We start from the raw sequence: 24,759 nt of genomic DNA on the forward strand, positions 1-24,759 counted from the left end.
CTTTCTCCGAGTAACACAAACTTCGGAAACTCCCGGAGGGTCCGAGGTTGTGTTTTTCCTTTATTCCCTGTCATTTCCTTTCCCGGCGATTTTTGGAAACTTCCTGAGGGTCCATAATCGTGTCCCCCCTTTTTTTAGACCTTTTTTGGAAACTCGCGCAGGGTCCAAAAATTATTATTTCTTTTTTTCAAATCAATTTTTATTTTTATTAATTTATTTGTTTTTTTTTTATTTATTTTTTTTATTTTGGCTTGCGCGTATATTATTTCCCCAATTAGAGAAATCTTCGGAAACTCACGGAGGGTCCGAGATTTCTTTCTCTTTGAATTTGCTCCCTAAATTCGTAATTTTCACCGAGTTTTCGGAAACTTGTTTTTAACAAGGGTCCAAAATTCGTTTGGTATTGTCAAAGCGCAAAATTGACGGTATCAATTTTAAGGAAGTGAATGTCAGATTTGATGAGACACTTTCCAGAGTAATCAATATGGAGGGTAGAGTGGTCGATTTGACGAATCTTCTTGCTTTGGTTGAGGATAGAATTGACACAAGATTGAGGCGAGATGTTCGCGGTTGGACAACCCAACAGTCGAGACTAATGCCTGTATTAATGAAATAGTTGATCGGTCAGAAAGAAAGTGTAATTTAGTTCTATTTAATCTTCCTGAAGATAAAACACCTAACAAAGACTCTTACACTTTAAAAACTGTTGTCAGCAACAAATTCAAAGAGTTTACTGAATCTACTGATCTGGACTCTGTAAAATCAGCGGACTTAGGGAATTTATGGATGTCGAATGACAAAACCGCAAACGTACTTCTACTCTCACACTTCAGATAGGCGGGTAAACAGTTAGCCAATCCAACTGTAATACCTAGTTTTGGCTTAATTCTTCTGTCATCATTGTCTTCAGTGTTCAAATGTATTCAGCAAACTTTTTGTGTGTGGAATTTTTTAGTTTAACTCATTTAGAGTATTGTGCTTTATTTTTCAAAAAGACATTTGAATTTGTTTTTATATGTTACAAATATAACTATTAGAATTAGGAGTACGTAATGTACGGAAGGGTATGTCTTGTTATGTTTCAAATAAAAATAAAATAAAAAATAATTGAACCCCTTGATGCAAGAACCAGACGCAGCTCATTTAATTTCAAAGGGATATGTCTGATTCTTGCATCAAGGGGTTCAATTGTCTTTTCGGCTAACGAAGTTAAAAAAATTATTTTGAAGACAATATTTGCGCAGTGCCGACTTAGTAATAATCATGTTAAACATGTGTTTAACCCCCGATATATGTACATGTGTATATCAGGGTTAGATTGGAATTAACTAATTCTGATCGTTGTATTTGGTTACATAAAGAAAATGAAGACTTTCATCACTTCTTTGTAAAATGTGAGAAGTATAATAATATTAGAGGTAAGTTTTTCCCTGATATAAATTCAGACGAATACGAGACCTCCTTTTGGATTGAGAAACTCTCCACAGACAAAATTTCAGACATTAAAAAAAACGCGAAAATGTATATATAAGAATGTTGAGAAAGAGAGAAACTGTGTGTGATTATTAATATCTGAAAGATATTAGACAATGTAAAATAAAACTTATTATTTGTAATAATTTATGGACAGATTGGCGTAATAAAGATAAATACTATACTAGGATAAGTGTGGGTATTCCTGCGAGTGACACAATTATTGCGATTTTTAAAAAATTATTATTTTCATTTTGGAATTTACGCCTAATTTTTTCAAAATAATTTAAAAAATTATTCTGAATCTTACTTAATGGAATAGCTCATAAAAATGTACATTCCGACAATTATTAATTTATTTATTTAAATTTGAAATATATTATGACAGAATTCTGTGAAATTATCAAATATGACAGTCATGAATACATATTAAAAACCGTTGATATTTCCAATATTCACTGTAGTATACACGTTTTAGTGTTACTAATCAAAGAAGTACATTTTATTATTTGAAAAATATATTAATTTACCCATCTTTTATTGATTTTCAATTAATAATACTTAAAACTATATTAGTAGCAGAATTTTTACTGCATGTTAGTATTATTGCGATTTTTAAATACGTTTACTGCGCAACGCATACTGAACATAACCTCTTTTTTGACAACCAGCGCGTTATGCGACACCTGATTTTCTGCAATAATGCTCGCACAATAATTGGTATTTCCTTCATAAATGTCACACAATAATACTCGCGTGTCAACAATAATACATGTGTTGACAATTAGTTTTTAATTTACTTTTTTAAATACAAATAAGTAACGAAATTTGATTAAGTTTAATGTTTTGGAAAATATAATAATTGATCTCTAATTTGTAATTGAAAAAACTGCACTTCATTTTTCCGTATACTTAGACGAGCTTCGCAAAGTTAACCTACACTAAAAATTCGCAGAAATACCCACACTTACCCTACAAAATATAAAAATTGAAAATTAACAAAATCAAATTAATAGAATTTATTAAAAGTTGTTAAAAAATGTTTTTTAATTTTTTAAATATATAGTGGTGTAAAAGTAAGTCTATATTTCTGGAAATCATTTTGTCTATTTTTTATTTTTATGAATACGCAATCCTAATGTGTTTTAGAAGAACGACTGTAACCATTCATCAAAATAATTTAACGTCAGAAGTTTGTGTCACATACATCCTTACACTCAAGCACACATATCCAGATATTTGTTTAAAACTGTGAATATGCATTTTTAATAAAAACGAAACATATATTCCATTTCTAAAAAATTGTTAAAAATACGATCTTTCCTTATGAGGAACCAAAAGTACAGTAATTTAAAAAGTTTTCTTCTCAAATGAATTCTAGTAGAATTTACAGTCAGTTATTGATGCGAAGATAAAATAAAATTTTTCGTTTATTTTAAATAAAATTAGGTCTTACATAAATACTCATACACCGCTTAACATTTTTTTTACATATGAGGCATTTTACGTGAAATGTCCTAAGTTGAAATTTCAACTTCTTGAAAAAAATTGAAACTCGAGGAATTTGTTGTTCTATCAAGTAGAAATGTGACCCAATAAATATTTTTGATTTTTTCGAAAAATTGGAGGGGGTAGAGGGGGGTAAATTTGACCAATTTTGCCAACATCGGCTACTTTGTGAATTTTTTCTGAACATACTTGTAATGGGAAAAAATTTTTAGAATATGTTTCTGAAAGTTTTTTTCGTCCTCTTTCCAATGGTGTATTTTATTTTTTAATATTTTAAAAATTTACCCTAATTTTTGATAATTTATATTTAATTTTCAATTTCCCAAAAATCGGTCCGCTTTTTTTGAAAATAATTTATTGCAAACAAAAGCTGAGGTTTTTTCCTATCGGCATGTAAATTTTCAGAATGCCCTTTTTTTGTTTTTGAGTTATTAAATTTCAAAGAATAAATTGCAGCGCGCTGCGTCGCGGTTGCACTGAGCCGCGTGGCAACCGGCGTGATACGAGGCGCCCGGGACGCAATTTATTCTTTGAAATTTAATAACTCAAAAACAAAAAAAGGGCATTCTGAAAATTTACATGCCGATAGGAAAAAACCTCAGCTTTCGTTTGCAATAAATTATTTTCAAAAAAAGCGGACCGATTTTTGGGAAATTGAAAATTAAATATAAATTATCAAAAATTAGGGTAAATTTTTAAAATATTAAAAAATAAAATACACCATTGGAAAGAGGACGAAAAAAACTTTCAGAAACATATTCTAAAAATTTTTTCCCATTACAAGTATGTTCAGAAAAAATTCACAAAGTAGCCGATGTTGGCAAAATTGGTCAAATTTACCCCCCTCTACCCCCTCCAATTTTTCGAAAAAATCAAAAATATTTATTGGGTCACATTTCTACTTGATAGAACAACAAATTCCTCGAGTTTCAATTTTTTTCAAGAAGTTGAAATTTCAACTTAGGACATTTCACTTAAAATGCCTCATATGGGCCATTCTGTAATTTTAATTATTTTCGAGTATTTACGATTTAATAAATAATTCTCAGCCTTATAAAGAATAAATTCTATCTCTTCATAAGTAAAATGGATTAACCACAATCAAATTACTATTCTCGGTGCGCCTTAACTAGACCCAACTTAAAAGTCCTTGCCCAGTAAAAAAGAAATTTTTTCCGTGAAAGTATATGGAAAATGGAAACTTCTGACAAAAATCAAAATAATCTGTGAAGCCGTTTTTGAGAACGATCCCTTTGAATATTTTCGCCATATAAAATATATATTTCTAGAAATGATAGTAGCAAATAGAAATGTATTATTGTATTATAGTTTCAGGCGCAGATCCAGAGCAACACGGCTTCATATTTTTAATGATAAATCGATGACGGATTAACATTTTTTAATTTTCTAACACTTATTTTAAAGCTGAAATTCTAACAAAGATTTCTGTGTTTTTAAACAAAATGTATCTATATTTTTCTAGATTTTTAAAAAAGTTGAAGTCAAGAGACCAAAATGAGAAAATTTGATAATTTTTTTGTATTTTTTTCTCACTTTACAACTCAAAAAGTAGTTAATCAAATGATTTTAAATATGGCTTATTTTACGCAAAATTTAATAAGCTTTCTAACCGTTTCTATGTTTTTTTATGTATTTCCTTTTAGAAATGGCTTCAAAAAGTCTTATTTTCCAAAATTTTAGATTTTTAAAAATTTAATATCTCCGGCTAATATGGACAAAAGATGTTCAATGAGGGCTCAAAAGATGCGTCTGAAAAACTCTACAAAACTAAAAAATCATTTATAGGAGTCCTAACATTTTTTAAAGTTATGGCCAAAAGACGTTTTTTTGCAAAATTAAAAATGCAAAAAAGAAATAGTTAAACTTTATAAATCGGACTAAAAATACTCTTATTTTATGTCCCCGGGGAGATCTACAATTACATTAAAATATGTCAAAAAATGACAATCGAAAATTTTGCCAATTTATATTGGCAAAATTTTCGATTGTCATTTTTTGATATCCTCTATCAGGATATTTCCTCTATTTCCTTCCTCTATCAGGAAGCAATATTTGAAAGTAATTATATTTTGATTTTAAAAATATTCAAAAGGGCCGTTCTCAAAAAAGACTCCACAGATTATTTTGATTTTTGTGAGAAAATTTTCTATTTTCCATATACTTTCACGGAAAAAAATGTTTACCGGGCAAGGACTTTTGGGTTGGGTCGGGTTATGGCGCACCGTGTATTACTCTGTAAATCACAACTGATGATTAATATTATTATCAATTTTAGGATATTCATTGTAAAAAATACAAATGACATAACAGAAAGATTATTTATTGTCTTGTTATTTCTTCTACGTCGTTTCAAATGCGTGGTTTGTATGTTAAAGTGACATGAAATGTTTGTATATCTATTTCTGTACAATCATGGGGACCTACAGAAATATTTCGTTCTAAAGAATTACAATTTTTCTCTGTTGTACTTGTATTAGATGCGTTTCTGGTAGTATCATCTAATTGTTGATTTATCAATAGACTAGGTGAATTTAATTTTATAGTTTCTAAAGAATGAGATTTGCTCTCTATAGTTCGAATTTTCACACCATTTTCTTTGTTTTTTCGTGATGAACTTCTATGAAGATTACACTTTTCTTTAGATGATGCTTTTCGAATACATGACCTTTTAATGGAATCTGCACTCACACTAAGCCCTGATGCTGAAACAGAAAAGTTTTGACCATGTTACTTCTACCATATAAAAATTTTAGCTGTGCTTTTAGTAACAAGTGTTTTCTTTTATACTCTCTCAATTCGAATCAGTTAAAAGGTACTTTTACACAACAAAATTTACCATAGAAGCAGGCAATAATGTGAATGTATTTAATCCTCCATCAATGGCATAACATTTCTAATACGATTGTTAACAAACTTGTTAAATATAACAAAAATTTTTCAAAATGTTTATAGGAATTTATTAACAGCGCATTAGAATTAAAATTAACTTTTGATTCAATTTCTTACTTAATTCTTTCATAAATATTTTATTGTAAAACAAAAATAATTTTTTCGATTCTTGCAAGACAGTTATGTAAATAAAACATAAATTTGTTTTTTACAACGTTTCTAAATATTTAACTAAATAAAATTAATTTGTCAATAAATCAAAAAAATAAATAAATTGTAAAATTAAAAATCACAGACTTAAACATCGTAAGTGATTAGTCAATGTTAGGAGACAATAACCTTTAATCAAAATATTGTGAATAATAAACATCGCTTCACCTTGCTAAGTAAAGGAAAATAAATATTATTGAGAAATTGAACATCTTCTTTCCCTTTAACCCCTTCGCAGTCAAGACCAAAAACTCATAAGTGGGGTCAAAATGTCGACAACTTTTTAGAAAACTAAAATTTGCGCAAACGAGCATACTATTGTATTTGAAGTCGCTGATTACGCATCCGATATCAGATTTTGAAAATTCAAAATGGCGGATCCAATATGGCGGACATGAAAACTCAAAATCGACTGAATTCACTTGAAACTTGTTACTCAGGGGTTTTCGGGGTGGCTGATTACGAATCCGATATCAGATTTTGAAAATTCAAAATGGTGGTTCCAATATGGCGGACATCATTTCCTAAAATTCATCGGATTCACTTGAAACTTTTTACTCGGAGGTTTTCAGGGTCGCTGATTACGAAACCGATTTTATATTTTAAAAATTCAAAATGGCGGATCCTATATAGCGGACGAAATTTTCTAAAATTCATCGGATTTACTTAAAACTTTTTACTCGGAAGTTTTCGGGGTCGCTGATTACGAACCCGATTTTAGATTTTGAAAATTCAAAATAGCGGATCCAATATGGCGAATGAAATGTTCTAAAATTTATCGGATTCATTTGAAACTCGTTACTAGAGGGTTTTCGCTGATTACAAAAAACTTTTGAAACGATAATAAATACAAAATTTTCCCCCGCAGTCAGCTGTTAAGTATACTACATTACTTACGACCTTAGAGTTTACCATGTGGAGGTATGCGGTCGGATTTTACACTTCTTTATTTATTTTGTTTTTTTATACTTTTTTGTTTGTTCTTATATTGGATCTGCCATTTTTAAAACTGATATTACATTTTAAATCTACGACATAAATAAATCCCAAGTAACAACTTTTAAGTAACTCTGATAATTTTATTAAAATGGCGCCAGCCATATTCGAAACGCCACATTGTATTTTAAAAATCTTATCCTAGATTCGTAATCAGCGACCCCGAAAACCGCCGAGTAACAAGTTTTAAATGAATCGGACGAGTTTGTAAAAATGTCGTCCGCTATTTAATTGGATCCGCCATTTTTAATTTTTAAAATCTGAAATCGGATTCGTAATCAGCGACCCCGAAAATCCCTGAGTAACAAGTTTTAAGTGAATCCGATGAATTTTTTAAATTGTCGTCCGCTATATAGGATCCGCCATTTTGAATTTTTAAAATATAAAATTATTTTCGTAATCAGCGACCCTGAAAACCCCCGAGTAAAAAGCTTCAAGTGAGTGGGATAATTTTTAGAACATTTCTCTCGCCGTATTGGATCCGCCATTTTGAATTTTTAAAATCTGAAAACGGATTCGTAATCAGCGACCCCGAAAATCCCCGAGTATAACCCGAGTATATACCGTAGGTGTACTGACAGAACCCTTACACTGGTTTACAGTGAAATTGTCAATCGAACAAAACAATTTTTTTTCGAATAGTAGGTGTTTTTTGAGTAAGAAAATCATAGTTTTAATTTTTTTCCCTCGTGCAGTTTTTCTGTAGCTTCCAATTTTGCATTTTCGAGGTGCGACGCCACTTAAACTTACCTGTAGGAAAATTAGCTTCTCAAAATATAATAAATGAGGTATTATTGGAAAGGTTATTAAATTACCTTTCGATCCATAGGTCACAGAATAAAATTCAACAAAAATTGAGAGAGTTACAGTTGATTAAAGATGAAATTTCATGACAATTTTGATGATTTTTAGACATTTGAGTAACTTCTACTATTTTTTTCTACACCAAACAGGAAAGAATGTTTAGGTTTTAATATTTTTATTGATAGACTATATCATTACACAAATTTTGAGCCCTTGTGGACCTCGATTGGATTAAAAATGACAATTCTACACTAAATTTAGTGAACGAAAATACATTCTTCATTTTTAGTATCCCTTAAACATTTGCAGCAAAAATTGAAGTAATAAAATTTAATAAAATTGTTTAAGAACCGTTTTATAAGAATATTGATAATAATATTTAGAGGCCTTTTACGGTTTTAAAGATGTTCGTTTATTACAAATAAATTGTTATAAATTGCTACAAGTTTCGACTTAATTAAGTCCTCATCAGGCAAATTTTAAATCTTAAAAAAGAAAAAACTCACCTTGTGTTCAATCACATTAATAATCATATAACAAAAGGTTAAAATTTAAAAATTTCCCAAAAACCATGATGGTAAAAAAGTCCATGGTAAAAACATTCATGGTAAAAGCCATTATATTAAAAATCATGGTGAACGTTACAATGATCACCATGTGAGAAACATTCAAATTTTTAGGTTAATCTAAAAAACCTCCACAGATTAAATTTAAAAATGATAAAGTAGGAATTATATATATCATATATAATATATTACGTTAAGCGGGAATTTAATTTAATTTAAATTTAAAAAATATATTTATTTTAATTTATTTATTTTTAATGTAAAGATTGTATTAATGGAAAATAAATTTTACTTAGTTTATCAATATCTGTATAAAAATTAACATGATTAGATTTGTTATTTTGAATATGTAACATTTCTAGATGTTTTCTTTTAAATTCGTTAGTTTCTGTATCCAAAATTTTTAAATTTTTGAAATCAAAAGAATGTTTAGTATCATAAACATGAGTAGACAAACCAGTATTTTTTAATTTACCAATTATGTCTCTTTCATGCTCTTTGATTCTATTAAATACGTGTCTTTTAGTTTCGCCAATGTAATCCTTCAAACAATTCCCACCTTGAATTTTATAAACACAATTAACGTGATCAAAAACAGAAAGCCTGTCCTTAAAATTATGTTGAAAGATATTATTATATAAAGTATGATCAATAGAAAATATTAAATTATATTTAAAATTCCTTTGAAAAGTTCTCTTTAGTATACAATCAAAACCTTGTACATATGGGAAAACGAAAAAATGCTTTGGTATAGAATCATCATTATTCGAAAAATAATGTTTTGGATTAATAATTTTTTTATAACGTGAATTTATTTTATCATCTAATAATTTTAATGGAAAACCATTTTCTAAAAGCGTATTTTTAATAAATAGTAAATTATCCTTATGAAAAGATGGATGAGATAATTTAATTGCTCTATCAACCAGAGAGTAAATAACACCAATTTTTTGCGATAAAGGATGTTGTGATGCAAAATTAATATAACGTCCAGACCAAGTACTTTTTCGGTACCAGTTAGTCTTTAAGCTATTATTTTCAACTATAAGTGATAAATCCAAAAAATTAATTATATTATTTTTCCAATATTCTAAAGTGAATTTTAAATTTTTATTAACATTATTAAATTTAGTTAAAATTTCCTGAATTTTGCTTGATGGAGCACAAATAAGGATATCATCTATATATCTAAAATAAAAAAATGATTTTAAAATTGAAAAATTCAAGAATTTCGTCCTCTAAATCTTCCATTACCAAATTTACAGCACTAGATGAAATTGGAGATCCCATGGGTAAACCAAAGATTTGTTTATAAAATTCATTATTATAAGTACAATAAGACGATGATAAACAAAAATCTAAAGCCTTCTAAAGCCTTCTAAAGACGAATTTATTAAGGCTTTAGATTTTTGTTTATCATCGTCTTATTGTACTTATAATAATAAATTTTATAAACAAATCTTTGGTTTACCCATGGGATCTCCAATTTCATCTAGTGCTGCAAATTTGGTAATGGAAGATTTAGAGGACGAAATTCTTGAATTTTTCAATTTTAAAATCATTTTTTTATTTTAGATATATAGATGATATCCTTATTTGTGCTCCATCAAGCAAAATTCAGGAAATTTTAACTAAATTTAATAATGTTAATAAAAATTTAAAATTCACTTTAGAATATTGGAAAAATAATATAATTAATTTTTTGGATTTATCACTTATAGTTGAAAATAATAGCTTAAAGACTAACTGGTACCGAAAAAGTACTTGGTCTGGACGTTATATTAATTTTGCATCACAACATCCTTTATCGCAAAAAATTGGTGTTATTTACTCTCTTGTTGATAGAGCAATTAAATTATCTCATCCATCTTTTCATAAGGATAATTTAATATTTATTAAAAATACGCTTTTAGAAAATGGTTTTCCATTAAAATTATTAGATGATAAAATAAATTCACGTTATAAAAAAATTATTAATCCAAAACATTATTTTTCGAATAATGATGATTCTATACCAAAGCATTTTTTCGTTTTCCCATATGTACAAGGTTTTGATTGTATACTAAAGAGAACTTTTCAAAGGAATTTTAAATATAATTTAATATTTTCTATTGATCATACTTTATATAATAATATCTTTCAACATAATTTTAAGGACAGGCTTTCTGTTTTTGATCACGTTAATTGTGTTTATAAAATTCAATGTGGGAATTGTTTGAAGGATTACATTGGCGAAACTAAAAGACACGTATTTAATAGAATCAAAGAGCATGAAAGAGACATAATTGGTAAATTAAAAAATACTGGTTTGTCTACTCATGTTTTACTCATGAAATGTTTTGATGTTTTACTCTCTGGTTTCTACTCATTCTTTTGATTTCAAAAATGTAAAAATTTTGGATACAGAAACTAACGAATTTAAAAGAAAACATCTAGAAATGTTACATATTCAAAATAACAAATCTAATCATGTTAATTTTTATACAGATATTGATAAACTAAGTAAAATTTATTTTCCATTAATACAATCTTTACATTAAAAATAAATAAATTAAAATAAATATATTTTTTAAATTTAAATTAAATTAAATTCCCGCTTAACGTAATATATTATATATGATATATATAATTCCTACTTTATCATTTTTAAACTTAATCTGTGGAGGTTTTTTAAATTAACCTAAAAATTTGAATGTTTCTCACATGGTGAACATTGTAACGTTCACCATGATTTTTAATATAATGGCTTTTACCATGAATGTTTTTTACCATCATAGTTTTTGGGAAATTTTTAAATTTGTTTTTTCAAAATTTTTTCAAATTTTTTCTCTTTGGTGACAATTAATATCTTATAATGATTTTCATTACAGATGTGTTTTTCATTTGCTTATGTTTGTTTTAAGATTTAAAATTTACCTGATGAGGACTTAATTAAGTCGAAACTTGTAGCAATTTATAGCAATTTATTTGTAATAAACGAACATCTTTAAAACCGTAAAAGGCCTCTAAATATTATTATCAGTAATAAAATTTAGTTAAGCTCTAAAGTTACTAAAATCACTAACAAAGGATTTCTGAAATCGTAGATTTCGAATCCAATGTTAGTTTTCTAAATTTCAAAATGGCGGATCCAATATGGCGGATAAGTTTTTAAAAATCGATTAAATTCGTCTTAAATTCGTTACTCAGGGGTTTTCGGGGTCGCTGATTACGAATCTGATGTCAGATTTCAAAAATTAAAAATGGCGGATCCAATAGGTGCGAATTCGATGGATTTTAAAAAACTCGTTCACCATTATGAATCCATCCTTTTTAATTTTCGAAATCCGACATCAGATTCGTAATCAGCGACCCCGAAAACCCCCGAGTAACGAATTTAAGACGAATTTAATCGATTTTTAAAAACTTGTCCGCCATATTGGATCCGCCATTTTGAAATTTAGAAAACTAACATTGGATTCGAAATCTACGATTTCAGAAATCCTTTATTAGTGATTTTAGTAACTTTAGAGCTTAACTAAATTTTATTACTTCAATTTTTGCTGCAAATGTTTAAGTGATACTAAAAATGAAGAATGTAGTTTCGTTCACTAAATTTAGTGTAGAATTGTCATTTTTAATCCAATCGAGGTCCACAAGGGCTCAAAATTTGTGTAATGATATAGTCTATCAATAAAAAAAATTAAAACCTAAACATTCTTTCCTGTTTGATGTAGAAAAAAATAGTAGAAGTTACTCAAATGTCTAAAAATCATCAAAATTGTCATGAAATTTCATCTTTAATCGACTGCAACTCTCTCAATTTTTGTTGAATTTTATTCTGTGATCTATGGATCGAAAGGTAATTTAATAACCTTTCCAATGATACCTCATTTATTATATTTTGACAAGCTAATTTTCCTACAGGTAAGTTTAAGTGGCGTCGCACCTCGAAAATGCAAAATTTGTAGCTACAGAAAAACTGCACGAGGGAAAAAAATGAAAACTATGATTTTCTTACTCAAAAAACACCTACTATTCAAAAAAAATTGTTTTGTTCGATTGGCAAAAAAAGTTTTTAATTTGTAAACCTGTGTTATGAAATCACTCGTGTGTCCGTCCCAGACATTCGGAATAAGCTGTCCCCCCCTTAACTTCTACCCGATTGAAAGTCATGGTTACAAATTAGCACTGAATGAAATCGATTTTTTCAGAAAAAATGACGACAAATGACCCTGTCCCCCCACCTAAACTTCTACAAATCATGACCTAGTGAGCTAAAGTTCGGTACACATACTCATTTCTACGTGTAGATTACGGGAAAAATATAGCGAACCTGATTGTAGATCATATTTGCGAACTAGGAGAGAATGAAATTTAATTTTTTCGAAAAAATGTCAAAAAATGACCCTGTCCCCATACTGAATTTCTACATATCGTCACCTATTGGGCTAAAATTCGGTACACATTTTTATTTTCAATTGTAAATTTGGGGAAAATTTTAGCGAACGTGATTACGGGTCATATTTACGAACTTTCTTGATTCGCATATATTACTTTAAATCAATCATATTTGTTCCCCATATATCTTTGTATAAAAAACGAGTTTAATTTTGGTGTACGGAATAATCAACAATGTTTGTATCATCGTTTTTAGTTTTAATGAAAAGATATATAAACAAATACATGGTACTCCGATGGGTTCACCGATATCATTGTAGTTTGCAAACGTTGTTATGGATGACTTGTAAACTGATTGTTTACGTTTAGTTAAAAAAATATTATTGTACACCGGTTTTTTCACTTTTATTAATACTTTTAATTTTTTAATATTAATTTAAAGTTTACTTACGAATTAGAAACCAATAATCAAATTAATTTTCTTGGTATTAAATTAATAAAAAATAATAATCAAACTTACTAATATTGGATTCAAAAATCTATTTCTTCTAACAGATTAATAATAGTTATTTTCGTATTAAAGGAGCAAAATAGGTGATTGCGACGATGCACAGTGCGACAGAAAACCCGATTTTTTGCCAAAAGTCTAAAAAGCAAAAATAATAATAAGTAACAAGTAACAAGTTTTAGGCAAATGCTTGAAACTTGTTACTCGGGGGTTTTTAGGGTCGCTGATTACAAATCTGACATTAGTTTTTCAAAATTCAAAATGGCGGACGACAAAATAAATAAATTGTGAATCCAGATGTTCATTACATGAACATTTTGCTTCCTCTTTACGATCAGCAAAAAAATTTGCTTCCTCGTGGAGGAAGCATTAACGACAAGTATATTTAATTTTTAAATATTTTTATTACAATTTTGTATTTATAAAATCAAGTTCATTCATCTTAAAAATCTGTTTTAAGGTGCCAAAACATCATGGTGTAATCAGTCCCTACTACCATTTTATATATGAAATTTAATTTTTTCAGTAAAATATAATAATAAATATAATGAATATTGACATGTTCTTATTGCCTAAGTTGGTAGAATTAAAAAAAACAAAACACTTGTAAGAAGAAAAATTTATTTTTTAATATTTTTGTAGTTATTTCTTGTCCCCAGTTTTCGCGTCATGGTAAAATCACTTTGTAAAATTGCATAATTTACATAAAAAATCAAATAGAAAAATTACTTAACATTCATAAGAAGCAGCAATAAACTTTCCTAAGTAAATTACTAAAAGAGAAATTAATTTAAAAAAATTTTTATTTGTTTTATATGTGTTACAAACATGAAAGTTGTATAGGGAATCACAGAATCGTCATGGTCAAATCATAATATATTTGCAATAAATTGAATAATGGTTCACTTTTTTATAGTAAGGATTTTCTGTATTGAACTGTGTCACTGAAGCACTCATAAGTGTAAGGAAGATTTTAAGTTCAGGTAAATAATGAGTAATAATATTAATTTCTATAAATTAAAGCATAAATTTCTATAAATTACCGCATAAATTTCCACATATTTCCGAAATTAGTTTTCTTAATTATTACAAGGAGAGAAATATGTTACGAATAATGCTAGAAACATGTTAATTTGCTTTTTGCATAGACGTCTGTACCTAATTTTGCAAAGGCCGGTGCTAACTTTGCACAGCTTGTGCCCACTTGTGCCACAGTTGCTCAAATCCATGAAAAATCAGCATGGATTTCTTGCAACTTAAGCATGGTGGTGTGTATGCGCTTTTAGTACGGCATGCACTAATAACAACAGATTTCTTTCCTTGTAATTTTTCAATAATTTAATGTTCATTGCCGCACAACTTTCTATAAATTTCCATAAATTACCAAATTCTAAACTTTTAATGATAATTTATGCTTTACATATTTTTATGAATTATCGCGTAATTTCTATAAATTTCCATAAATTACCGAATTAATAATTTTTAAATGAGATTTACGCTATAATATTTGTTTATCCAATTAACGCCCAAATGACCTAAATTTTTACTTAGACTTCAATACACAATTTGAACTATTTATAGACAATAAAATTTAGCAGTAATGAGATGTAGGGGGTTTTTGGGGTCGCTCTTTCAGATTCTGGGGTTAAAATAGCGATTCGATCAACACAAAATCCAATATGGCGGCTATTAAAAAAAAACCCCAAAAAATAAGTACATTTTTTAAAAAATATTTGTTTTCAGATCTAAAAAATTTTTTTAAACCTTTCTTAAGTATGCTATTGGTGGGCAAAATAGTTGTACTTTCAAAATATAATCAAAATCAAAATTTTGAAAAAGTAAATGTATTGTAGTAAAAAAAATCAAAATTTACACCAACATTCAAAAAGTTTGCAAATTCGATTCAAAATATATACTCGGGGTTTTTTGGGGTCGCTGATGACGAATCCGATGTCAGACTTTCAAAATTCAAAATGGTGGATCCAATATGGCGGACATTTTTTGAAAAGAATTTTGGATTCGCTTGAAACTTGTCACTCGGGGGTTTTCGGGGTCGCTGATGACGATTCCGATGTCAGTATTTCAAAATTTAAAATGGCGGATTCAATATGGCGGACATTTAAAAAAAATTTGGATTCGCTTGAAATTTATCACTCGGGGGTTTTCGGGGTCGCTAATGACGATTCCGATGTCAGTTTTTCAAAATTCAAAATGGCGGATCTAATATGGCGAACATTTTTTTAAAATTTCGATTCGCTTGAAACTTGTCACTCGAAGGTTTTTGGGGTCACTGATAACGAATCCGATGTGAGCTTTTCAAAATTCAAAATGGCGGATCCAATATGGCATATCGTAGAGATCCACTTCACCCATGAATTTATTGGAAAGGTGAAATGCGTTAGGAAATTTCAATAGAATTTTAATTTTTGCTGTCTCTTTATAGCTGTTCTATGAAACCGGCATTTGTAAAGTTTGTTCTATTTTTATGATAAAAATAACACGAGATTCTTTCCACAATACAATTATTAATTCAACAATTAACCTTCTAATGCTTTTACGATCGTTAACATACGCATACACTTATATAAAGTTGTTTCGTTCTTCAATTGTTTTTCATATTTCCATATGAAATTCCATTGAAATTTCTTAACGGATTTCACCTTTCCAATAAGTTCATGGGTGAAGTGGATCTCCACGATATGGCATATTGGACCGCCATTTTGAATTTTAAAAAACTGGCATCGGATTTGTTATCAGCGACCCCGAAAACCCCCGAGTGATAAATTTCAAGCGAATCCAAAATTAAAAAAAAATGTCCGCCATATTGGATCCGCCAATTTAGATTTTAAAATACTAACATCGGATTCGTCATCAGCGACCCCGAAAACCTCCGAGTGATAAGTTTCAAGCAAATCCAAAATTCTTTTTAAAAAATGTCCGCAATATTGGATCCGCCATTTTGAAAATCTGACATCGGATTCATCATCAGCGACTACAGAAACCCCCGAGTAGGGTGATGTGGGGTGATATGAAACATGGGGGGATGTGCAACACCGCCGATTTCTGATCTACAGTTCGATATTGAACAGAGCCAAGTATTGCTATTTGTTTGTGTCCTCAGTAGCTTGTTTTTGATATAAAACTCACGAGACAGCTCGCAGCTAGGTTTGCTGTACGTAAGTTGACTTAAATTTCTCGAGAAGGAAATATTTCTCGCGCTTTACATTTCTAGTCGTTTCGTGAAGGTTTTTAATTTATTTTATAGATAAAAATGTGTTTATTGTTGGGTTTTTAAGTGTTTTTAAATATCTGTTTATATTTTGTGTTTCCATTGCATTGTATTGCGTACAAATCATTTTTGGCAAAATATCATATTTGGGGTGGTGTGCAACACATTTTGTTGGGGTGGACGTAACTACTTTTTACGTGCCATAACTGCGATTCATATGATGAATAAAAAATTCTTAGTTATTTTCCTTTAATTATATTCCGTATTCAGTTATGAATAAATAAAAAATTAAGCAAAAAAATTGTTTTTTTTCTTTAGTCAAATTTTCACTGTTTAGAGGTCAACTATACCTTAATAAATTTTTTTTTGGCAGATTTCGATTAGTTTGCATTGAAAAAGCCTAAAATTAATAATTAAATAAATTTTCATACCTCAATTTTACTAGTGTTGCACATCACCCCAACTTTTTTGGAAAATGCAAAAACAGACGTTTTTGAAAAAGCGAAAAATTTGTAGGATAAATTTAAAATTCTGAAAATCTAATAATGCAGAAATATTCTATTATAATGCATCTAACTCATTCAATTTTGAAATATTTAATAATTTAATTATTTGACATGTTTATCGTCCGACGAAAAAAAACGTTGCACATCACCCCACATCACCCTATACATTTTGAATCGAATTTGCAAATTTTTTGAATGTTGGTGTAAATTTTGATTTTTTTTACTATAATGTATTTACTTTTACAAAATTTTGATTCCGCCATCTTAAAATCAGAAATTTTATTTATTTGTAGCGGTTACAAAACTTTTCTGTTCTGCTCGGATGAAACGACCATTTTAGTTCTTAGTAAGATTCGAATGATAAGCAATTACAGAACTGACTTGTAGCGTTGTTAAATGTGGTGCCTTAGTGGTGTGTTTACGTGTGCGCCTAACGTCAAAGTGTATAGTAATTACGTAATATACTGGAGTAAATCGTATAGTAACCAAGAAGGACCTGAATTTCACATTGTCGAAACAATTTTTTTCAACCGTAAATGACTGCCAAATAATTACAAAACACCTTTGCGATTATTATTTCGATTAGCTTTATCATGCATTTAAAATAATAAATGAAGATTGCTTTGAATGGGTAGAATTAAATTTAAAAAATGTTGAAGTTGGCGAAATTTCTTATTTGACTAAATAACAGGACGATTTTAATGACATAAATAAAATTTGGGCTTAAGTAATCCTGTAATTTTTATATACTTTGGTGACTTGTATTTCTCTTTAAAAAAAAGATGTGAATTCCATAAAATATGCTTTCGAATGGTTTTTATGTGTACTTTCAAATGGATATGTTAGGTTTAATAGAAAAAATTTTTTTTGACCTTGAAAATTAAAAATTGATTTCTATTTTTCTGTAAAATCGGTATTTTTTTAAAACTTATTTTCATTAAGAAAGAAAGCTGAGTTTTTTTCCTATCGAAAACGTTTTTTCCCAAAGTGGGACTAAAATTATTAATAAATAAAAAATTACATTTTCTTTCACGGTAAAACAATGACGCGCCGCGCTCTCGCGCGCTGATAATAATGAAAGATAAATACTAATGAATAATTAAATAATAAATATTAGAGTTTATTAATTGTCAATGAACTGATCAGTATAAAACTTTGATACAATTATCGAGCTTTCGCCTCTACGAAGTGAGGCCTTTTCAAGAATATAACACTGTTAAAAACACGTGTTCAAAACTTTAAAACAGACATCCTCATTCCACATTTGATGTCAATACATTTATAAAAACATAAATAAAACAAAAACTGAATAAAAACAATTACTGGGACAACTATAAACATCATTAAAAACAATTCACATGTTTTTTACATTAAATAAATCACGTGCTGAAAACACTCATGTAATGTCATGTTTTCAGCACGTGATTTATTTATGTAAAAAACATATGAATTGTTTTTACATGTTTTTAATGATGTTTATAGTTGTCCCAGTAATTCTTTTTATTCAGTTTTTGTTTTATTTATGTTTTTATAAATGTATTGACATCAAATGTGGAATGAGGATGTCTGTTTTAAAGTTTTGAACACGTGTTTTTAACAGTGTTATATTCTTGAAAAGGCCTCACTTCGTAGAGGCGAAAGCTCGATAATTGTATCAAAGTTTTATACTGATCAGTTCATTGACAATTAATAAACATCTATGACAATATATTGACTCTGATCAACAATAATATCTCCATCTTCTATAATAAATATTAGAATAGATATTAAATGTCAATTTAGTAAAATTTTTAGAAAATTCAGAAAAATCGTAAAATTAAAGAATTTTGTTACAATTTTGATATATTTTACTAGAAAGATATGAAATTTCTAGAAATGCACGAACATTTAAGTTTTTGACATCTATTGACTATCAAAATTTGTTGAAAACGTTAAACTTTCCTTGATTTTTTTTTAAATAAAAGAGTTTATAATCAGTATAAATTTTTAAAACAAAATCTTTGATTTTTCTCTTATTTTTAACAGTAATTAAATTTTTTTGGCACAATTTATGTAATTAAATTTTTTAATAATTATTAACATTCGAAGAACTTTCTCAGAATTACACGGAAAAAATTTCGGGCGCGCATCCGTATTACCTATGGTAATGCTGTTCTACCTTATCCCTGGTGCATAAGGAGAACAAGAGTGGGAACTAATCGCTCTCACGAGTTGGAGCCTCAGAATCCCACAGCAGAGAAAGAATATACTTTAGACAAGTATATATATATTACGTATACAGAAAAGCTGTTCTACACCACATACAGAGGGCTCTGGGCTCTGCCTTTGGTAGTTCCACTTTATCTCTGTGGGACTCCACAGCTCCCACAATGAGAACGCAGATATCTCACTCTTAGAACATCGGCGTTCTTTCATTTAGCACTGCAATCGTACGCGTAGGTAATGCTGCGCGCCCGAAACTTTTTCCGTGTAGTTGTTAAAAATAATTAATTTTGCTAAAAATTTTAAGTAGTATAAATTCTAGAAAACTAAATTTTACATTTTGGAAAAGATACATTTTCATAAAAACTTCAAAACTTAATTGACTTTCAAAAATTTCATTTTTACAAATATTTCATTAAAAATAATTCAAATAATTGAAATTTTGCAAAATATATTACGATAATAATATTTAAAAAAATTAAATTTTCAAAAGTGTTTAATTAAAATTTAAGAAAATAATTCATTATTTAAAAAAATTAAATTTCTACCAATTCAAAAATTAGTGAATTTGACGACAAATTTCAATATATTAGCCAAAATATTTCTCTATTTTAAAGAAACTTATTACTGTTCAAGGTAAAATTTTTTTTCTTGCGAACAAATGTAACAATTCTATAATTAGGATAAACAGAAACAAAATTTACTTAAAATAGTTCATAAATTTATGAATTATTATAATTATAAAAAGTTCTATAATTAGGGGAGAGTCTCCAGTTGTGAGACACCTCCAGTTGTGAGACACCTCCAGTTGTGAGACAGTCAATTTTTTTTAGCAAGCAATATTAAAAAGCCGATTGGTTTATATAAAAACATTTCTTTTTATATGAGCCAACTTTTTCGTGTACGCCGAAGCGGATATATAAACTGTTTTTGTTAAATACCAACACTGTGTGTGATAATCGACTAAAAAGCGTTTTTTCAATAAATGCAAAGTACTTTTTTTCCAAGTTAATTAATTGGAAAAGGTAAATGTAATGCATTTTCTTTTAGTGTTTTCCTTATATTCTGTGATGCAATATTGCATTGTTCCAATCTACGGTTGAAAATAATTTAATTTTCCTTATTCAAAATGGCGCCAATTTCTGGGTGTGAGACACAGCATATCACCAGTTGTGGGACGGTGTCAACACCCATCTGGGCGGCATACAAAATACGACTTTGCAGGCATACTATTTAAATGTTGTTTTAATTTTTTTTCTAGTATTTTTGGACATGTCAAGTGGAAAAAAGTCAATTGATTCAGAAGAAATCAATTTCAATGCTCTTGTTGAAGCTATTAAATTGTGTTTATTTGATAGTTATATTTTGGCGAATAAATATTATTGTAATGATTTGAGTGTAGATGTGTCACACATCTAAATCACGACGAAAGGCGAAAAGCCACGAAATAGCTTATCAGCAGAATATGAGTGAAAGCTGTGTCGACCGTAATAACAGCTAGTCGCGTATTGCTTGTATATATAATATCTACCCATATTACAAAAAAATATCGCCACCGCCGCCGCCGCTGTTTCAAGATTCTGTAAGGGCGCCCTATCCCAAAGGGTCCGTCAAAACTTATGTCAAAATTGACATATTTTTTGACCTATAGGTCAAAAAGAGGATAAATAACGGCCTCACATTACGTCAAAATCTATGTCTAATTTGACCTATTTTTTGACCTGTAGGTCAAAAAGAGGATAAATAACGGCCTCACATTACGTCAATATAGGTCAATTTTGAGCGCAGTTTTGACCTAGGCGTCAAAATTTGACAAAGAATTCCCGCTACCCTCAAAATTTAGGTCAATTTTGACCTAGACGTCAAAATTTGACAAACAATTTCCGCTACCCTCAAAATTTAGGTCAATTTTAAGGGCAGTTTTAACCTACGCATAAAAAATTGACAAACATTTTCCACTACCCTCAAAATTTAGGTCAATTTTCAGGGCAGTTTTGACCTAGACGTGAAAGTTTGACAAACAATTTCCGCTACCCTTGTAATTTAGGTCAATTTTTAGGGCAGTTTTGACCTACACATCAAAATTTGACAAAGAATTCCCGCTACCCTCTAAATTTAGGTCAAGTTTGAGGGCAGCTTTGACATAGACGTCAAAATTTGTCAAACAATTTCCGCGCGCAGACTTAATGATGAGGTGAAGTTTGCCATCTGACCTAACAATGTAAGGTAATTTTAAAATTGTGTTTGCTCTTACACCTATCATTTTGACCTAATTTTGACGTTTTATTTTTGCTCCCTCATTTAGTTACGTCATAATCTATGTGTAATTTGACTTTTATTAAACTACAACTTAAAAAAGGAAAATAAAGGACAATAAACGTATCTATGATACGTCAAAATCTATGTAAAATTTGACGCCTTTTTAACCTATAGGTTAAAATGGGTCAAAATATATGTCAAAGTTTAATCTAATTTTTGACATATATATAAAAAAGATCCATAAAGATTGTTACATTACGTCAAAATCTATGTGTATTTTGTCATGTATTATATGCAATTTATTAAGATGCATTGATATTAAGAAAAAATTACTTTAAATTTGTAAAAATTAAAATAAATATAAAAATAGAGATAGGGGGTTGGCGCGCGTAGCCCCCCTAGTATATATATATATATAAATTAAGTAACGGCCTTTTAAATAATATGTTGTGTTTGTTTATTCGCCTATCCTGACTATTACAATAATCAGAAGTGGGATTCGTAAAATAGAATGATTCATTGATGGCGGAATTGGCAGCAGCTAAGCGGGAGATTGAATTTTTAAAAGCGGTAGCCGAAAAACAAAAATCAGCCTCGAGTTACGAAGATGAAATCAAGGCAATTAGGGCTGAGAGAGCGGAGTTGGCCAAGCAGTTGGAGACGGCAAGACGAGAGCTGGAGCAAATCCAGGTTGATTCGCAACCTGGGGAAAATTCTCAAGAAAACGAACAATTAGCCATTTTGGAAAATGAGATACGAGAGCTGGAAGTAGAAACGCGCCGATTGTCAGAATTGAGGCGGAGATTGGCAACACAAAGGAGGGGATCAGCTGGGCATGCGTCCCTATCTAGCAGTCGCGATTCTCACAAAGTTAACATCTCTGCAATTGGAGAATTACTTAGGGCATTCTATGGGACCTCTGGAAATTTTGAATGCTGGAGCCGCCAAGCCAAATTATTGGAAAGAACATACGGAATCGAAGATGACGTCATGGGAGTGTTAATCTGTTCCAAATTAAAAGGAAAAGCCTTAGCATGGTTCCATTCCCGTCCGGAGCATATCGAGATGACAACGATCAATTTATTGAAAGAGTTAAAGAATATGTTCAATCAGAGGCCAGCAAAAATGGTGTTGAGAAAACAGTTCGAAGAGAGGCAGTGGAAGCGAGGCGAATCGTTTAATGAATACATCCATGACAAGACGATCCTTGCGAATCAAGTCCCCATCGATGAGGCAGAAAGGATTGATTATTTTGTGGATGGAATACCAGATGCAGCACTGCGCAACCAAGCTAGGATCCAGTGTTTCGAATCAACGGAAAAATTATTGAGGGCATTTGAAAAAATTTCCCTCTCTACCAAACGTCAGGTTACTGAAGAAGAGGTGCCAACTAACAGAAGTGCCAAACCAGCCGACAAGCCAGAGAAGGAGAGGGAGACCCACACAAGACCTAAGGTGCGGTGTTTCAATTGTAGTAAGTGGGGGCATGTGTCAACGGATTGTGATCAACCAGAGCGTACAAGGGGAACGTGCTTTCGGTGTGGATCATCAGAACACGTGATCAAGGATTGTACTCAGAGGCAGCAACGTCCAGTGGGGGAAAAACGAGTAGAGGTGGCGAATATTGAAAAAGAGGGAGGAGACGACGAGTTCCTGCGTTCTGCGCAATATGATTTTCAGGTAAATGATGAAATATTCGGTCTTGTATTGTTAACGCGTTTAGATAGTGGAAGTCCCATAAGTTTTATTAAGCAAAAATATGTAAATCCAGATTTAATACAACCTATAACAAAAAGAAATGTAGATTATATAGGAGTAAATGATTCAAAATTGAAATTTTTGGGATTGGTTAAATGTGGGGTTAGATTCGGAGAATCGTGGAAAGAACTTGAACTGTTTGTTGTAGGAGATTCGACGATGAAATTGCCCGTTGTCTTGAAGAGGGACGCTTTTAAGAGATTCAGCTTCCGATTGATAGATTCAGGCGAAGATGTTGAGGAGGCTATTCAGGAAATTCTCAACATCGATGCAGAGGAAATCACATCTGGTTAGGACGAATGTCTTAAGATAAATGAGGAAATTAGCGTTCAAGACATAATTAAATTGAATAAATTATTTCTTGACGAATATGTGGTTCCAGAAAGGCCAGACAAATCAAAAGTTGAAGCCGAGTTAGTCATTGTTATGAAAGAACAAAAAACCCTTCCAGTTTGGCCCTAGACGATAATAGTTTGCCGAGAAACAAGTTTTAAGAAAAATTCTAGACGAATAGATTAGATTAGGAAAAATAAAAGTCAGTACTTCGGAATATGCATCGCCAATAGTCTTAGTAAAAAAGAAAAATGGTGAAATACGTTTATGTATCGATTTTCGTGCGTTAAATAAATTAATATTGAAAGATAACTACCCGTTGCCTCTAATCGAGGATCAGCTCGATGTATTACATAATAAAAAGTATTTTTCACGTTTAGACATGAAGGACGATTTTCATCATATTTCGGTGGCGGAATCGTCTAGAAAATATACCTCGTTTGTAACACCTTTGGGCCAATTTGAGTTCCTCTGTATGCCATTTGGGCTAAAGGTGGCACCTTCCCGTTTTCAAAGGTTCGTGAATCGTGAAGCGGTTTTGAATTTTCCGGAGCCCCAGAATGTAAAGGGAGTCACGGTTGTCTTCAAGCACTTTTAGGTTTACCTAAAATGAGTCAAAATTGTGCTAACGCAGTTTTATCTGGAATCGGCGCAAGATTCCAAATTTTCATTTACGAAAATCGTAGCTGATTGTTTTTTCGAAAAAAACCAAAAAAACATATATATATGGGCAATTCCACGTGGGATTTTAGTCGACCTCTTAAAATCGGCCAAAAATATTTTTTTTCTATTCTGTATTGAAAAAAAACAGATACGTATTTTTTTATTTTTGTTTAATTGTCCAAATTCTCGAGTTATGAATTTTCGAAATTTTGGACTTGTAATTATAGACCTATATTTAGTAGCTTATAAGTCCGAAAATATTGAGTTTAGGAAAAATTTGTCACAGAATGAAAGTTTTAGTTTTCTTTCGACTTTCAAGAAATGTAAACAAAAAATTTTTTTTAAATTTTTTTTTTAATTTTTTATTTAAAAAATTTTTTTTTTTATAAACAAATTAATTTTTTTTAACTTTAGCCCGGATTTTTTTTTATTTTTTTTAAATTTATTTATTCC

General features: G+C 30.0%; 1 protein-coding gene across 4 annotated transcripts in view; it reads right to left on the minus strand.

Moving 5' to 3' along the window:
- Window positions 1-5,192: 5,192 nt before the first annotated feature.
- Window positions 5,193-24,759, minus strand: part of LOC122506379 — a 219,297-nt gene continuing 199,730 nt past the window's right edge. For all 4 annotated transcript variants that reach the window (XR_006301997.1, XM_043618514.1, XM_043618517.1 and 1 more), the window contains one exon: window positions 5,193-5,705. Coding sequence is in view for 3 of the 4 variants with exons in the window: in XM_043618514.1 (XP_043474449.1) it covers window positions 5,353-5,705 (353 nt within the window). In the remaining variant the exon portion in view is untranslated. The remainder of the gene's footprint in view (window positions 5,706-24,759) is intronic.

The sequence above is a fragment of the Leptopilina heterotoma genome, unplaced genomic scaffold (genome assembly GCF_015476425.1).
Source record: "Leptopilina heterotoma isolate Lh14 unplaced genomic scaffold, ASM1547642v1 Lhet_413, whole genome shotgun sequence".
In the NCBI taxonomy this organism is placed as follows: Eukaryota; Metazoa; Arthropoda; class Insecta; order Hymenoptera; family Figitidae; genus Leptopilina; species Leptopilina heterotoma.